The sequence below is a fragment of the Bison bison genome, unplaced genomic scaffold (genome assembly GCF_000754665.1).
Source record: "Bison bison bison isolate TAMUID 2011002044 unplaced genomic scaffold, Bison_UMD1.0 scf7180017864330, whole genome shotgun sequence".
Lineage (NCBI taxonomy): Eukaryota > Metazoa > Chordata > Mammalia > Artiodactyla > Bovidae > Bison > Bison bison.
This window is the reverse complement of record NW_011494902.1, coordinates 6789217-6808127: the sequence shown is the minus strand read 5'-3', so window position 1 is coordinate 6808127 and position 18911 is coordinate 6789217. Positions and strand designations below refer to the sequence as shown.

General features: G+C 38.5%; 1 protein-coding gene across 1 annotated transcript in view; it reads right to left on the bottom strand.

Annotated features, from left to right (window-relative positions):
• The window catches only part of HNMT (histamine N-methyltransferase), a 41335-nt gene that overhangs the window by 16882 nt on the left and 5542 nt on the right, over positions 1-18911 (bottom strand). Inside the window, exon 3 of the mRNA XM_010853705.1 lies at positions 14155-14207. Coding sequence (XP_010852007.1) covers positions 14155-14207 — 53 coding nt within the window. The remainder of the gene's footprint in view (positions 1-14154; positions 14208-18911) is intronic.

Here is an 18911-nt window from a genome sequence, read left to right as displayed (position 1 = left end):
ACCTCAGATATGCAGATGACACCACCCTTATGGCAGAAAGCAAAGAAGAACTAAAGGGCCTCTTGATGAAGGTGAAAGAGGAGAGTGAAAAAGTTGGCTTAAAATTCAACATTCAGAAAACTAAGATGATGGCATCTGGTCCCATCAGTTCATTGCAAATAGATGGGGAAATAATGGAAACAGTCAGGGACTTTATTTTTTGGGGCTTCAAAATCACTGCAGATGGTGATTGTAGGCATGAAATTAAAAGACGCTTACTCCTTGGAAGGAAAGTTATGACCAACCTAGACAGCATATTAAAATGCAGAGACATTACTTTGTCAATAAATGTCCATCTAGTCAAGGCTATGGTTTTTCCATTAGTCATGTATGGATGTGAGAGTTGGACTATAAAGAAAGCTAAGCACCAAAGAATTGATGCTTTTGAACTGTGGTGTTGGAGAAGACTCTTGAGAGTCCCTTGGACTGCAAGGAGATCCAACCAGTCCATCCTAAAGGAGATCAGTCCTGGGTGTTCATTGGAGGGACTGATGCTGAAGCTGAAACTCCAATACTTTGGCCACCTGTTGCAAAGAGCTGATTCATTTGAAAAGACCCTGATGCTGGGAAAGATTGAGGGCAGGAGAAGAAGGGATGACAGAGGATGAGATGGTTGGATGGCATCACCAAATCAATGGACATGGGTTTGGGTGAACTTGGGAGCTAGTGATGGACAGGGAGGCCTGGCAAGCTGCGGTTCATGGGGTCCCAAAGAGTCAGACACGACTGAGTGACCGGACTGACTGACTGACTGTATTACAGTAAAATCTAAGATGCTATTGATTATAGGATAAAAATAACCCTTCTTGTATATCACTAAGTCATAAAGTAAAAACAACTCTGTCAATTATAATTGTAAGATTTCACCAACTGGAAGATATATACCAATCTGTGATATTAAAATATGAAAAAATATGCTGTAGAATTGATAAATTAGGCTAGATCAGAATCATATAAAATATATCAGGTATAAAAGAACGATAAAAAATTGTATGAGACATGTGCCCTCAAAAACATCATGTTCTCGTAGAAGAGACGGACATGGAAAGAACCCTGGCTTGGTTTGGGCCATGGAGGGAAGAAGGAAGGAAATGGTGATGGAGAGGATAAGACAAGAGGCCAGAGAGATGGAAAGCTGCATGGCAGACCACTCTTGAGCTCTGTGTTACAGGGTAAGTAACACAGTTAGCCTGGGGACTTTTGGGGAAATGGGAATTACAGGCAGAGGACAGGAAGTGGAATTGTATATATAGGACTGCTGGCAATTTAGGGTTTTAGAATGTGTAGGTAAGGCAGGGCCTCCAAGAAAGAGGTGATTCCAGACAAGTAAATGGAAAGGAGGTTATGGCAAAATAGGTATTTATTCATTCACTCATGTACCAGTGATTCATTGATTATTTTACTGTGTGCCAGGCACTAAACTAGGCAAATGATAAGAGGAGCAAATAAACACCTGCCCTGATGAAACTTTAGCCTATAGGTGACGATGTGAGAGAGACTGTGGTAAATTGGATAGACTTGAATTCCACCTCTGTCTGATCCACTGACTTGATATTACGACCTTCAGCTGTTTGCTTTCTCTCTCCAAACTGTATTTTCCTCATCGGAAAAACAGCAATAATGATAGTACATAATTTATTGGGTGTGAGGATTAAATGAGGCAATACACATAAAGCACACTGCAAAAGAGAGTTGGCACCTAATAAATGTTAGCTGTTCATTATTTTTATTGTTATCATTGAGTCCCTCTCTTTAAAAATCTCTCTTCTTTCCCTATTACTAATGCCTCCAAATTAAGTTTTGCACTTTTATTGTCTTAGTTATGATGTTGACCTTCACTAAAATACTTATGTGCTGGCAAGACTAGCATATGAAAATGACACTGGTCTTTAACATTTTGGCATAAATGGCATTAACAGAACCTTTCCAAGGTTAGATGTGGCAGATGAAAAAAAAGCATAGGTCATAAGACTGAGCAGGCTGGAAGAAGGAGATGAGGAAGATAAATCAGGAACAAAAGATGCCTGACTAGGAAAAGAGAGTTGTCTAATGGTATAATGAATGTCCCAGGTGCTGGCGATGGCAGTGGGTGGGGATGAGGGTAGGGAGGAAGTAGGGGAAGGAAACTAAAGTGGAGAATGAGGAAATCTATGCGACAGTTTTCTCCAAAGCTGGCCCGATCAATCTGAAACCTTTTAATTCTTCCTTAAGTTCCACTGCCAGAGATTTCAATTATATGTCCCTCTTCAAATATAGGCATGATGTGTTTAAAATATGGCCCATATGAAAGCAAGATATAATCACAAAAAATATCTTACTGTAAAATTAAGTAAAACAAGCAAAAGCTTGATTCCAATGAGTTTGTTAAAGGGTATCAAGGACTCAAATGCTAGTTTGAGCAACTGAGCAACTTTGATCATCAATCACTGAAAGGCATATGAAGGGTCAACAGACTATAGTGCCATGAAAGTGAAAGTGAAAATCACTCAGCTGTGTCTGACTCTTTGTGACCCCATGGACTATACAGTCCATGGAATTCTCCAGGCCAGAATACTGGAATGGGCAGCCTTTCCTTTCTCCAGGGGATCTTCCCAACCTGGGAATTGAACCCAGGTCTCCCTCATTGGAGGCAGATTTTTACCAGCTGAGCCACAACGGAAGCCCAAGAATACTGGAGTGGATAGCCTATCCCTTCTCCAGCAGATCTTCCCAACAGGGATCAAACTAGGGTCTCCTGCATTGCAGGCTGATTATTTTACTAACTGAGCTATCAGGGAAGTACCATTAGCCAGCAGTAAGAGATTCAAACAATGGGGGAAAAAAAGGAAGAAGATCATTTGTTCTTTCTCAACTGAATCCTTCTGAGCAGGGGCCATAATAATATGAATGTGTTCCAATATTAGATATTAAGCACCCTATAAATGTTTTTAAAGAGCACACAACATGCTGGACTTGCCTGGTGGTCCAGTGGTTACAAATATGTCTTCCAGTGCAGGGGACATGGGTTTGATCCCTGGTTCAAGAACTAAGATTCCACATGTCCTGGGGCAGCTGAGCCCTCATGCTGTAACTACAGAAACCTATGCGCTCTGGAGCCCAAGTTCCGCAACAAGAGAAGCCACCACAATGAAAAGCCCATGCACCACAGCTAGAGAGAAGCCTCCACACAATGCAGTTAGAGAAAGCCCGTGTACCACAATGAAGACCCAGTGCAGCAAAAATAATTAATTTTTAAAAAAGAGCACACAAGCCAAATTAACATGCTGAAAGAATGGGGGAAGGTAGCTAGAAGTGACTCAATCAAATAATTCAGAAATTCTCAGCAAATTCAGGGGTAAACAGAAGAAATGTGGAAGCCAGCAGCCTGCTGCTTTTATTGTGTATAACAAAGCCTTCTGGGAATCTTAACTGTCAGGTCCAGAAGACCACGTTTAAAGGGGATAAAGCAATACTTTATTCATTTTATTGTTGATAAACAATAAAATAATGAACATTTCATTGTTCATTTTATGGTCAATCTCTGTTCTAATATGATCTCTTATTGCTTAATGATGATTCTGATAATTGTAGACTACTTATTGTTGACATCCTAAGCTTTTAGGCCAGTAGCTGTTTCAGTTAGTTAGATAAAACCTTACTGTGGGTTTCTAGTTTTGGAACAAAATCTGCAAAGTTTCCTGTGACAAATGGAAAATTATAGTGATTAAGCAACTTTATTCCCATATACAATCTTCCTTTGTTTTCTTTTTCTTTCTCTCTCACCCTCACCTCGTTTTGTGTCTACCAAAGCAAATCAATGATTTTGGAGTCTTGGCATTTTATGATGAGGTTAACTGATTTTCTCAGTTTATCAATAAGTGAAGCTTGAACACAGTTAGGAAATCCTAACATGTGTTGGCATGAATCAAAAATTATTTTCTATTAGCCTGGTTTGTGGTTTTTGTTTTTCGTTTTTTCTCTTCTGTTCACTCCTGTGTTACTTTCTATCAAATAGAATATGCTTTTTGGTTTGGAAAGTTAAATGAAAACTAAAATTTTTAAATTGTCTTTTGCAAATCTCTTTCCTTTGTATTACCCTGTCCATCAAATCAGCCACAACTTTAGAATGACTTCACATGTCTCCTTTCTGACCTACGTTGAGTGTTTCACTTAATTTTACAGTCAGATATTTTTGTGATTATATCTTGCTTTCATATGGGCCATATTTTAAACACATCATGCCTATATTTGAAGAGGGATATATAATTGAAACCTCTGATAGTGGAACTTAAAGAAAAAGTTCAAAAATACTCAGGCAGAAATTGTTAGACAGTATAGGACTTTGAGACCTCAGTTCCCTTTTTTTAATTTCATTTTTTGTCTTCTCAAGTAAGCATCTCACTTCTTTAACCTAAAGCTAAACTCTTTGTTCCAGTTTCTAGGCATTCAGAAGAATGCTTCCCTGGTCTGGAGGGTCATAATACATTCAGACCCAGGACAAGACAATCATTAACTGCTGTTCAGTTTATCAAGGGAAAAAAACTCCAGGTGGACCACTAACTCATAAACATACATCTGGTCCCTAAATGATGGTCTGGAGTCTTGAGAACAGGTCGAGGGATGGCAACACAATGTCTGGGGAAACTGAGAAACTGGGAACCAAAAGAAAGCCATAAAAATGACAAACTAGATACTGCGACATATAAAATGACTGGTCAGAAATTACATGCATCTGGCCCCGAACCAACCAAAAACAAACAGGTCAATTCTAATAAAGATATAAACTACCGTTCTCTGCACCTTTTGGGGTGCTTCACCCCTTCTCAGTGTCTGTGCTTAGAGTTTTGTATCTCTATCCTTTAAAATTAACTTTGCCTGTATGTTTACAAGTTTTTAGAATTCATTCTTCAGCTCCAGGTCCATGAACAGAACTTGGTTTCCCATTTCAATATGGAAAGAGTGGAGTCCATATTGTCCAGACAACTTTTCTTAATTTCCTGAATTTCAAGGATATAGTTAATGAGATAGCAGAGTAATGTTGCCTTTTTGCTTAAAATCCAAGGTCATTGGATTAAAAAGGAAAAAAAAAAAAAGGAAAAGTTAGAGGCTATAAAGAGACAAAATTGGACTCAAATTTAGTATTCAATGGAAATATGCAAATTTGTTAATATCTCTGCCCTTTACATATCTCTAAATTAGGGATAATATGGTCTATGCTGCAGGGTCATTGTAAATGTTAAAGGCATTATATGGATATAATTTACCACAGTTCATGATATATAGTAATAATTCAATAAGTTGAAGCTACCATACATTAATTCAACAAATACTTTTAAGGACCTACTAAATGCTAGGTTCTAATCACTGGAGATACAGCAATGAATAAAATAGACCAAAACATTCAACCTTGACGGATGGTGATAAGTCCTAAAACCAAGGGAAAAAAGAGCGAGGTGAAGCCATGATGGGAGGGTTCGTGATTTTCAATTGGGTGGTCATGTAAGCTTCCTGGAAAAGGTGATATTTAAGAGAAGTCTGAAGGAGGCTGGGAAAGAAGGAAATGAAGATGTGCCTTTATAAATGGGCAGCTCCATAATAAAAAGACAGTTTGAAAGAGCACTCATCATGTATTCGTGATGGCTTGTCTTTCTGACTGAGCTACATTAAATGAAACACAAAGCCCAGCTGGAGAACCCCGAGGCTATGCCCCAAATAAAAACATCCTCCAGGTCGAGAAAATGGAGGATTAAAGGCTAGTCACAGTATCTCCAGCCATTTGATTTCCATCTACTCTAGCTTCATTTCTCACATCAAAATATATATGAGTTCTTTAGATTATCAGCAGGAAAAAATTTATTCTATTACATGTTGCATTAAGATTACGATCTTCCTTGTTCCCTCTACCAGAATATCAGGCACACACACACACAAAATTGTCTCTAGGGAGAAAAATTGCCCAGATAACTCTCCGCTTAGTGATGAAAAATAATTTCAGCTATGAGTTTGCAACCAGGGCAAAATCAGACTTGATTTTGAGCTGCAGTGCAAAAGATAAAAGATTATTGATGAGATCCCTTTTCTTGTCTTTTTCTTTTTCCTTTCCCTTTCTGTGTCTCTCTCTCTCTTGTGCCCCGCCCCCCCACACAACTCTCTCCCTCCCCCATACTCTCTCTCTCTCTCTTTTCTCCACCCACCTCTACACTGGGAGCCTCAGTATGGAGGCAGTTCTGTTGGTATGGAAAGATGAGAGTAGAATATTAAAATAGCTGGAGAGTCTCAGGAAGGGGATTATAAATATAAATTCTGAGCGGAAAAGGGCATTGCCATTTGCTTTCGTGTCTTCTGGCTGTTGGCCCAGGAAGAATATCGCCTGAATGCTTTGCAACTGCAGAAGAAAAGCCTTACTACCAAAATATTCTCTGAGACACAAACTTAAAGAAAATGTCCCAAAGGGTTCTGAACAATGAGGTGTAGTCATATTCAACAAACAACTCAAAAGACTTTTTAAATACAAAGATATTTGCTACTTCAGTACATTACATAGAGAGGTAAACTCTATACTTACAATATTGTGATGTTTAAAAGGTATAGAGTTAGCTACACTTAGTTTTAAACATTTTGCTATTATGAGGCATCTGACAATGAACCATGAATTATTGTGCAAAATCTTTTTGCATATGCATACCAAGAACCAGAATTAATGGTTAAAATGAGAACCTTGATCTTTGGTGATATTAAAACAAAACCCAAAACAACAGGTCTCAGATGCCAGCTCTTTCAAAGAATACAGGCTGAAGAACTACAGCAGATTCTCAGAAGACCCCTGGGCAGGCAAGACCAGTCCCATTGCTGGGTACCTTAGAGGTCGGGGGCTGAGATCCATAGAATGGGGAGGATGTACAGACTCTACAAGGAGGGACTGAAGAGCAGCAGGGGCCTTGTTGGGACCGCAGGGATTGGCTGTTCACGAAGTTATGCCAGTATTGTAACAACTAGTGTCACAAGCTCCTTGTGCATTAGATGAATATGAGAACTGTTCTACTGTTCTTAATACATAAGGCCATGCTACTTTCAGGAAAATTTCATTTCCTGCTCTTAGCTTTTGTACATGAAAGCTTTCATGCCACTGTAACCTCATTATGGCATATTTGCTTTTTAAATCTTGTCAACTTGTTCTCAGTAAAAGTTTTCTTCCAAATAGGTTTCCTATATTTTGTATGTTAGTAGCTTACTCATCCAATATTTTTCCCCATTTCTATCAGTTTGCTATTGTTAATAGAGACAAAGCCTCAGAAGACCCTGGGTTTTGACCCCCAATCTCTAGGACTGCTCCCCACCCCACCCTCCTTGTGGCACATATGATTAGGATGGAAATGAGGGTGGAAATAGTCAACCTATACCAGGGTTATATGACTGTGTGTATTAAATCACAAAATTTTATTCAATAGTGCATGTCAGGTAGAAGAACATTCACCCACTAAGAGAATGGGTCCTAAACTGGCATAAGAACTGGAAAGATACAAATCTGTCCCTCAGCAAAATTACAGATAGCCACATGCCATGAACTTTCTAAGTACATTGTAAATAGCCAACCTGTAAATGAAAAACATTAAAATGCTGGCAGAAAGAAATGCGGATCTGCCATATTGCTTTCTTCCTATTTTACCTGTATCAGGCCATTACTACATTCTTATTGTGCATTCTTATTAATTGTAAGGCTGCACAACTGAGTTTATTTGCTTTTCTAAGTATACAGTCATTTAATCTGCAGATAATGATACTTTTGTCTTCACTCTGCTCATTAATCCCTGTTTTCCTGCTTTAGGCCTTATTGAATTAGCCAAAACAATCTTGTTTACTTTGGTTTTAATGACAGTGGTGCCAATACTATAGTATTATGCTCATGCCTCTCAGTTCTGTAGTATACCTGTCTTTAACAATACTTCACTCAAAGTTTTAAATACAATACAATGAGGTAGACCTTTTTGGTAAATTTACATATGGAGAATAGTTTATTTTAAAATAGCACAGTTATGAATACCTTTAAGAATACTCTACATCTGAGGCCCCAAATTATCTGAAGGAGATAGCCCTAAATCCTACATGCTATCGATTAACTTGAGCCCAGGTCCATATCCTTCTGTTTGTGAAGGAAGTGCTGTACATAAGTGAACGAGTTTTACTCAGGTCAAGTTATAAAGCAGTTCAAATCCAGACTAAAAATAATCTGCATGTCTAGAAGTTCTATTTGAATTTCACTTCTTTAGAAGGCAATGGCACCTCACTCCAGTACTCTTGCCTGGAAAATCCCATGGACAGAGGAGCCTGGTAGGCTGCAGTCCATGGGGTCACGAAGAGTTGGACACGACTGAACAACTTCACTTCCACTTTTCACTTTCATGCATTGGAGAAGGAAATGGCAACCCACTCCAGTGTTCTTGCCTGGAGAATCCCAGGGACGGGGGAGCCTGGTGGGCTGCCGTGTATGGGGTCGCACAGAGTCGGACACGACTGAAGCGACTTAGCAGCAGCAGTATAACCAAAAGTGGTGCCACACCACTCTTTCTAGAAGGTTACTCATAAGATCACGGGTTTACTGGACTGAAAGCCCAAATACCCAAGATGTCAGTGCCTGAGTCCCTTGAATAGCATATGTGAAAAGTATTTTTCCAGTCTAAGCTAATACTCCTAACATGACAGGTAGCTCTTTATGTCCAAAGATACGTGCTTTCAGAAGTGAAAGTACATATCTTGATCATTTATAAACTCTAATACTGAAACTCAACAAAAGACTTTCTCTTTCAACCACTGGCTGTTTAGGGCCAAATATTCTGTGGTTTGCTTAATAGGAAATATCTGAAGATGGCAATAAGCACATTCAAATTCTTTTTTTTTTTTTTTTCTAGGCAAAAAAATCCTCCATTTCCTTGTATTTCCTCAATCATTCCTTAGTTGCTGATGTAGACTGGCATCTTACCTGGACACTGGAAACATTAACCTTTGCTTCCTACCAGCTTCTGCTTCTAAACTGGATAGACCAACTTTTCCAGTTCTTGCCTTAATTACATTCATTTCTACTTCTATTCACCTCACTTAGAAAATTAAACTTCAGGGTCACCTTAACATGTCATTTACGAAAGAAAACAAGATTAAAAATCTGATAACATTAGATTTCCAAATGGCTGGTCCTTACTAAATACCCAGTCTCCCTTTTGCCAAGTCAATAATTAACTTTTATATCTGTATAGTACAGTTTGTTGGACTGCTTTTTTAGTTAACAGACCTAGGTTTTATTCTTTCTTGATTGTTCTCAGGTTTTTAGTTTGTAGAATGAGGGTGTTGATGATCTCTAAATTCTCTTCTATATTTTAATCTCTGTCTTAATGTTGATGTTTATATGTCATAGAAGAAAACCACCTAACCCCTCTCAACATATCAGCATAATTATTATCGGAAAAATTATATAAGAGGGTCCATACCACCTGTATTTCATATGTGAGTTGCTTCAGTGGATTGAAATTTTGTATAAATATAAACACTATTATATAAGGTATGACAACTGATTTGGTACATAATAGGTTAATAAAAAGAAGCAGAAAGCTGGTTACAATGAGATTATTTAAGTTATAGTCCTGTTTAAACCTAATAAAATTTTCTGGCATTTGAACATAAGAATGGAACAATGAAACAGATAAAATGATTCTCCTTTTAGCAGAGCCCAGAGCAAGGAGAACACATTGCCTATTACTGCTTTCTGGAACATTTTTCCATGTATAAGTGTGTGCATTGCAAATTAATAGCAAAAAGAATATGGGTTTCTTTTTCTCTATGTACCATCAAACATAAAGACAATACTCATTAAAAGTTGAATAGTAAAGAAGCTCCATTGGGTAGTTTAATTTTAGGATGCATCAATGTTGACAATGGACCAAAAAGCATATTCTGTAAGGTTTAGAATACAATGTGGTTGCTCTCAATATCTAAAAACAGTTGCTGAAATCAGCACAATACAAATGCTGTGATACCTCAAATAAAGCATTCCCATTGCTCACTTTATTTCATTAAAACACACAAATTCATGCACATATACAACTTTACACTTCCTTATTTTGCCTCTGGGCTTCCCTCATAGCTCAATTAGTAAGAATATGCCTGCAATGTGGGAGACCCAGGTTCTATTCCTGGGTTGGGAAGATCCCTCGAGCAGAAAATGGCAACCCACTCCAGTATTCTTGCCTGGAGAATCCCATGGACAGAGGAGCCTGGCAGGCTACAGGCCATGGGGTCACCAGAGTCGGGCACGACTTAGTGACTACCCACCGCCTCCACCATTTGGCCTCTGTAAAAACTACATGGTCTGTATTTCTGTACATGATTTTTTCCTCATGATTTCCTCTCTTTCTTTCTTTGAATACCCATAGTATTTATTTCAAACATTCTCCTAACAGTACACATGTAATCTATGAATAATAATGTTGCTTATTAATTGTATTTTATTGATGTGGTAGATCAGTTATGGGTAACATCGGGAAATTTTCCATCTATTCCCTTTCTTTTGAACTGCACAGAGCCTTAATAATTGGTTGGTTTCTGAATTGAATTGCCAAATGCCTTTTTCAAAATTCTTACATTCTCCCTCAGATTATGAAATTCCTCTCCACCCAAATACCAATCGAGTTAGTGGTAAAGAACTTGCTTGCCAATGCAGAAGATGTAAGAGACATGAGTTTAATCCCTGAGTCAGGAAGATACCCTGCAGAAGGGCATGGCAGTTTTCTTGCCTGGAGAATCCTATGGACAGCGCAGCCTGGTGGGCTACAATCCATAGGGTCACAAAGAATCAGACACAACTGAAGCAACTCAGCAACAACAAATAGAAGAGACAGAAGACAGAAAGGGTGCATAGCAGCCCTACTCATGGTTCTGAGAAGAAAATCAAATAGGTCCCCAAAGAGCATGAACATTAAGCAATATAAATGCCGAATCTGATTTAGGGAAGTTTTTAGTTTGTTTCTTTTGGTAGATTTTTTTTTTCTCATTGTGGTGGTAAGAAGTGGTAGCACCATTATTAATGCAGAGAGAATATTTGCATTAAATATATGCAGAATATGACCTAGAGGTGCCTAGGCATCCAAGAAGAAAACATCTAGGAAGAGAAAACAGAGAGGCTCATAAGCTAAGACTGCAGCAGAACCCTGTAAGACGCATTATGGGAGCAGAACACAAGGTATAAGACAGGGCCAATGGCCTTATCTACTGGGGACTGGAGTTCAGCAGTGGATTTTTAAGGATACATAAGCCACAGGATAATGCAAAATCTCAGGAACACTGTAGATTGTGAAACATGCAGGGAGACCATTTCTCTAAGGCAAGGACAGAGTGTTCCTCACTATATAATAAAGTGTGTTTCTTCTGCACACCCAGTACTTGCATTTAGTCAATGACAAACTATTAGATAAGTATCTCCCAGTTGGTACATAAACACTCAAACTAACTGAGTGGGGTGTCCTTTCCCTTCAAACACCTTTCTGCTCTTTCATGCCAAGGGCCTTTAGACCTAGGAATTTTAAGTGTATTACTTTTGATTTCATATCTTACTTGAGCAGTGAGGGCTAAGTATTTACAGCTTGAATTTCTCTTGCAGTTCTTATGTTTTTGACCAGTGTCTTATGAAGAGTGACCTGAAAGGGCACCCATATTTCCCTCAGGCAGAGCTTGTTATTAATACAATGTTAAGGTTCAGTCAGAAGAACACCAAGCATTACTCCCTCTGTTCTGAAAAGTTCTCTATATTAGCCCCTATTTGCACCTTTATGTAAGGAATCACTGTTTAGGGCAAATGTTCCTTTCTCTAGATAGCTTATAAGCATCTGGATAAATTTACATTAGAAATTCAATTAACTTTATATTAAAAGGTCAATTAACTTGGCCATGGTAGAGACTGTTTTTAATTACTTTTCCTTGTAGGGCTTCTCTTCTTGTCCAAGCACAAGTGACACTATCAAATGATAAGTCTCATTGCCTGTGGTTGCCTTAAATTCATATGCAAAACACACTGGAAATGACTGTCTTGGTTAAATGAATTAATAGGACACTCTTTGAGCAATTCATCAATCTTATAATCCTTAGGACATAAAATATCACAAGCAATAATAGAGTATTTTAGCTTAAACACAATGTATTAGATCATTCATGACAGTATCTTTCATTACCTGTCCTTGTTGGTTTCTGTTTTCTTGCTGAAAGATGATAATAAAGTAAAACTACTTTAACAGTCAGTCCTTATTACATTATATCACAGTGTGTTTTATGAAAAATGAGCACTAGATGACATAAAAAACTATCCTATTCCATTAGAGGGCTCTTGGTTATCTTTGTGTTAAGATGTGTTGTGTTGCCACAATTGAACTCATTCATGTAGGGTTAGAACAATTACACTTAAGAGACTCAAGAAATCAGTACTTAACACTGTGTGACAAGTGGTAATGTAGTGGTCACTTGTTACCAAGTGGTAACCTTTACTAACCATCACTCCATGGTTGTTTTAAAAGAAAACAATAATAAGGATATCAACACATAAATAATATATATGACTATATTATTATATATTAATACATTATGTAACATAAATAATATGACTATATATTATGTTAATATATATTATTATATATACTATATATATTATCATTATATTAACTCAGACTTTCAGACGACTAGCAACTTTAAATCAAACACTACTCAGGAGTTTGATATGTGGCAAAGTCTGGAGATAAATTTTCTTATTTTATTTTGTAGAAATGACCTACCTGCACCTTATAAAAGCAGTTTATAAACTTACCTGTATAAATCTCACTACAACCTATGAGACATAATTCGTTGCCCCCATTTTACTGATGGGCAAACTGAAGCTTACGTTTTAGCCAGGTTCACACAGTTCATTAGTGGCAGAGTTAGAAATTACACCCTCATTAATCTGCCTATCCAAACTTCACATTTCCCCTTGGGTAAAAGTACTGGTTCTAAGTAGTGAGACCATGAACTGCTTATGAAAGGGAGGTGGGGAGTGTGCAGAATGCTTAGAGGGCAGCTGTGAACCTGAGTCAGAGGAAAGGAATGGCTTAGGCCACGGCAACTCAAAGAGTGGGGCCACGAGACGGTAAATTCACTATGTCATTAAGCATACTTTTCTGCATAGGATGCTTTCTCAATGAAAGAAGCTGTGCATTGATTTACATTCCAGGGCATGCTTATCTCCTCATGCACCAGCAATAGTTCGCAAACCACCAACCAGTCTATGGATCTCGTTTAAGTGGCACAAGCTTAAGGAATGTCTTTTGAAATTTTCCTTTACTATGAACAGTTAAATCATCTGGTTCAATGTTATCTTCAAAATTATTCTATGTTTTCCCATGCTTTTTATATGTTTAAAAAAATAAAATCATACTTATCTCTATTACAGATAATAATGAAATCTGATGTCCTAGACCCCATAAATATATGCGGACATTAATCTTAGTTGAAGTGATATGGCTCTTACTAGTTTTAATAGACAATGGCATCCCACTCAGTACTCTTGCGTGGAAAACCCCATGGACGGAGGAGCCTGGTAGGCTATAGTCCATGGGGTTGCTAAGAGTCGGACACGACTGGGTGACTTCACTTTCACTTTTCAGTTCCATGCATTGGAGAAGGAAATGGCAACCCACTCCAGTGTTCTTGACTGGAGAATCCCAGGGATGGGGGAGCCTGGTGGGCGGCCGTCTATGGGGTTGCACAGAGTTGGACACAACTGAAGCAACTTAGCAGCAGCAGCAGCAGTTTTAATAAACTAATATCTTCCAAAAGTAAAGGAAAATGGCTTTTCTAAAGAATGGACAAAATTGCCATCAAGCAGTATGAAGTCTGGTGGTTTAGTCGCTAAGTCATGTCTGACTCTTGTGAACCCATGGACTGTAACCTGCTACGCAGGCAAGAATACTGGAGTGGGTTGCCATTTACTTCTCCAGGGGATCTTCCCAACCCAGGAATCGAACTCAGGTCTCCTGCATTTGTAGGCAGATTCTTTACCAACTAAGCTATGAGGGAAGCTCATGATGTCTGGAGTGAAATACAAATTTTAAAATGCATTGTTCATACCTGCACCACCGCCAATGCTTAGAATCTTAATTTCAGATTTTATGTCTCCAATCCTGAAAAAAAAAATTATGTAGTTTAAGAAAAATGTGCCAGGCAGTTTATAAAATCTGATTATCAAGTCTAGTTAAAGAGAACAGATGAAATTACAGTGAACAAAAATTAGGCCAACATGAAAGGTGTTGATCATTTCAGTGGTTATATTGCTGTCTTTACAAATCTTTGGAAGTAAAGATTCCACTCATTAACAGTCTTAAACTGGGATACTTTTAGAAATAGCACTATAAACATCTCAGAGGTAGGAAATGGCATTTGTTTAAAGACTGATTGGAGAATAAAAGCAGAAAAAGTGACTTTTGAGTCTGGTCATTATAATAAGCCATTCATTGTAAATGGGCTTCCCTGGTGGCTCAGATGATAAAGACTCCACCTGCTGGGTTCAGTCCCTGGGTTGGGAAGATCTTCTGGAGAAGGGAATGGCTACCCACTCCAATATTCTTGCCTGGGGAACTCCATGGACAGAGGATCCTGGTGGTCTACAGTCCATGGGATCGCAGAGAGTTAGACATGACTGAGTGACACACACTTCTTTCATGGTAGATGGGAGAAAAGCTGAGGTGATTCATACTATCTCTATGATAGTTGCCTTCTTTCCTTCCTCTTGCTAACTTCCTTTCAATAAACAGATGTTAATTAAACATTTATTATGTGCTTGTCCTAGGCACTGATATATAAAAATGAGGAAGATACTACTTTTCTCTCAAGTTGAATTGTGAGATAAGAAAAGCCAAGTTTATGACTCTGTATAGGAATAGAGTGGACTTGATGGACTGGGATGTGATAGTAGGACTTTCTTTAGAATGATGTAAAATATTAAAAAAAAAAAATAATGGGTCAGAAAAAAGTAGGAGATGCACAGTGACTGCCACATGTTTCCAGTTTGGATGACCAGGTGAAGTGCGGTATCAAAAAAATGCTGGGGGATGTAATTTTATGACAAGTTTATGTTTTGTCAGTTTTTTGTTTGTTTTGTGTTTTTAGGATTTTGATAAATCTGAATTCAGCAGATATTTGAATATGCAATATTGAAGCTGGGTAGAAGAGAGATTGGGATCAACGATGTATTCTGGAGAATTATCATAGAGTAATGGTCAAAACTAAGAGAATAGATTCTATCACCCAAGTATATTGCAAAGAGAAGAGTAGTGGGATTATGACACAGTGCCAGGTTTTAAAAGTAATGGGATAATGGGGGAACACACAAAGAAGACACAGAGGGAAACAGCAAAACTCAGAGAGGTGATCAGAGAATTAGAGAAGGAAAAAAGCCAACGATAGTGTCAGAGGCATAAGAGTGTACAACTAAGTCATAAAAAAAGAAGACAACTCTTTGTTGAATTTGGCAATATGAATATCTGATAACAGCAGCTTTAAAGGAGGTTGAGAGCTGGAGTCAGATGGCAGTGGGATTAAAAGTGAAATCGATAAAGAGAAAGAAGATACAGAGATTTTTGAAAAAGGATGAAAGAGTGAAAAGGAAAAAGAGGAGATTGGAGGGGAAACATGAACTGAAAGAATGGTGCTTGTTTGTGTTTTGGGATGCTAAACAAGCTTGGTTTTTGGCTAAAGTGAGGAGCCTGCCCAGAGAGATAGGAAGAACACAGATTCAACCAGGGTTCTTAAAAATACTAGAAAGCATAGAGTCAACGACATCTGTGAATGAGTTGCCTTCCTCTAATTATCTTCCAGCTCATGATCATGAGTCTTAATATATCCATCGCTGTCTGTGCACTTGATTAATTCTTGAATATGCTTCTATCTGTGGATAGAATAGTGAGGTTACAGAGCAGAGCACCTAGGCACATAGGTTGGAATCGTAGCTTACTATTATGTTACCATGAATGAATTATTCTCTGTACCTTTATTACTAAGAAATAGGATAATAATACCTCCTACCATATAGGGCTATAATTATAGTATCTGCTTTTTGAAAGAGCTGTGAGGATTAAGTGACATAATTTATGTGAATCCTTTAGAAATGTGTCTGCATATGACAAGTACCCAACTTATTATTGTTCTAAGCACAGCTAAGTAATTTATATGAATCATTTTTCTGAATCATTTATATGAATCTTTTTCATATATGAAAAATTTTTATTATTGAAATACAGTTGACTTACAGTGTTGTGTTAATTACCATTATAGAGCAAAGTGATTCAATTATATGTTGATATATACATTCTTTTTTATATTCTTTTCCATTATTGTTTATCACAGGATATCAAATATAGTTCTCTGTGCTATATGACCTTGTTGTTTATGAATTCTATTTATAAAAGCTTACATCTGCTAACCCCAACCTTCTGCTCCATCCCTCCCCAATCCCTTCCCCCTTGGCAACCAGCAGTCTGTTCTCTATAGCCATGATTCTGTTTCACAGATAGATTCACTTGTGCCATTTTTTAAATTCCACATATAAGAGATCTCATATGGTATTTGTCTTTCTCTTTCTGATTCACTTCACTTAATATAATCTCTGGTTGTACCCATGTTACTACAAATGGCATTATTTTGTTCATTTTTATGACTGAGTAGTATTCCATTGTGTATATACACCACATCTTCTTTAGTCATTCATCTGTTGATGGACATTTAGGTTGTTTCCATGTCTTGGCTATTGTGACTAGTACTTCTCTGAACATAGAAGTGCACATATCATTTAGAATTACAGTTTCGTCTGGATATATGCCCAGGGGTGGGATTGCTGGAATCATATGATAATTCTGTTTCTAGCTTTCTGAGGAACCTCCATACTATTTTCTATAGTGAGGGCACAGGCTTACATTCCTATCAACAGTGTAGCAGGATTCTCTTTTCTCCACATCTTCTCCAGCAATTGTTATTTGTTGACTTTTTAGTGATGGTCATTCTGATCAGTGTGAGGTGGTACGTTATTTTAGTTTTGATTTGTATTTCTCTAAGAATTAGTAATGTTGGGCATCTTAACATGTGCCTATTGGCCATCTCTTGTGGGGTCACTGCTCCTTTCTCCTGGGTCCTAGTGCACACAAGGTTCTGTTTGTGCCCTTGCAGAGTCTGTTTCCCCAGTCCCGTGTAAGTTCTGGCGGCTCTATGATGGGTGTATGGTGACCTCCTCCAAAAGGGCTTATGCCATAACCAGGTCTACTGCACCCAAAGCCCCTGCCCCCACAGCAGTCCTCTGCTGACCCATACCTCCTCAGAAGACACCCAAAGTTCTGTCTCAGGCTTTGTGGGGAAACCTGTATGCAGGTCAAGAAGCAGCAGTTAGAAGTGAATATGGAACAACAGACTGGCTCCAAATTGGGAAAGGAGTATGTCAAGGCTGTATATTGTCATCCTGCTTATTTAACTTATATGCAGAGTACATCATGAGAATGCTGGACTGGATGAAGCACAAGCTGGAATCAAGATTGCTGGGAGAAATATCAATAACCTCAGATTTGCAGATGACACCACCCTTATGGCAGAAAGCAAAGAACCAAAGAGCCTCTTGATGGAAGTAAAAGAGGAGAGTGAAAAAGTTGGCTTAAAATTCAGCATTCAGAAAACTAAAGTCATGGCATCTGGTCCCATCACTTCATGGCAAATAGATGGGGAAACAATGCAAACAGTGACAGACTTTATATTTGGGGGCTCCAAAATCACTGCAGATGGGGACTGCAGCCATGAAATTAAAAGACACTTGCTCCTTGGAAGAAAAGCTATGACAAAACTGGACAGCTTATTAAAAAGCAGAGACATTACTTTGCCAACAAAGGTCCATCTAGTCAAAGTTATGGTTTTTCGAGCAGTTATATATGGATGTGAGTGTTGGACTATAAAGAAAGCTGAGCACTGAGGAATTGATGCTTTTGAACTGTGGTGTCGGAGAAGACTCTTGAGAGTCCCTTGGACAGCAAGGAGATCCAACCAGTCCATCCTAAAAGAAATCAATCCTGGATATTCATTGGAAGGATTGATGCTGAAGCTGAAACTCCAACACTTTGGCCACCTGATGCGAAGAACTGAGTTATTTGAAAAGACCCTGATGCTGGGAAAGATTGAAGGTGGGAGGAGAAGGGGATGACAAAGGATGAGATGGTTGGATGGCATCACCAACTCAATGGACATGGATTTGGGTGGACTCCTGGAGTTGGTGATGGACAGGGAGGCCTGGCGTTCATGCTACAGTCCATGGGGTCGCAAAGAGTCAGACATGATTGAGCAACTGAACTAACTGAACTGAACTGATTGGCTATCTCTAGTAACTCAGAAGGTTAAGAATCTCCCTGTGGGTGGGAGACCAGGTTCTATCCCTGGGTTGGAGGATCCTCTGGAAAAGGAAATGGCAACCCACTTCAGTTTTATTGCCTGGAGAATCCCATAGACAGAGGAGCCTGGTGGGCTACAACAGTCCATGGGGGTGCAAAGAGTCAGACAAGACTGAGCAACTAACACTTTCACACTTTTCATTGGCCATCTGTAATGAATTAACCCTTTGAATTCTTACAACACCTCTGTGAGTTAGATACTATTATTATTCCATTTTATATAGTATGATGATACCTAAGAATTATTGAAAAGTTGCTATTTTTCCAGGCAAGGATCTAAATGCATTACATGTAACAACAACAATCAGTTCAGTTCAGTGCAGTCACTCAGTCATGTCCGAGTCTTTGCGACCCCATGAATTGCAGCACACCAGGCCTCCCTGTCCATCACCAACTCCCGGAGTTCAC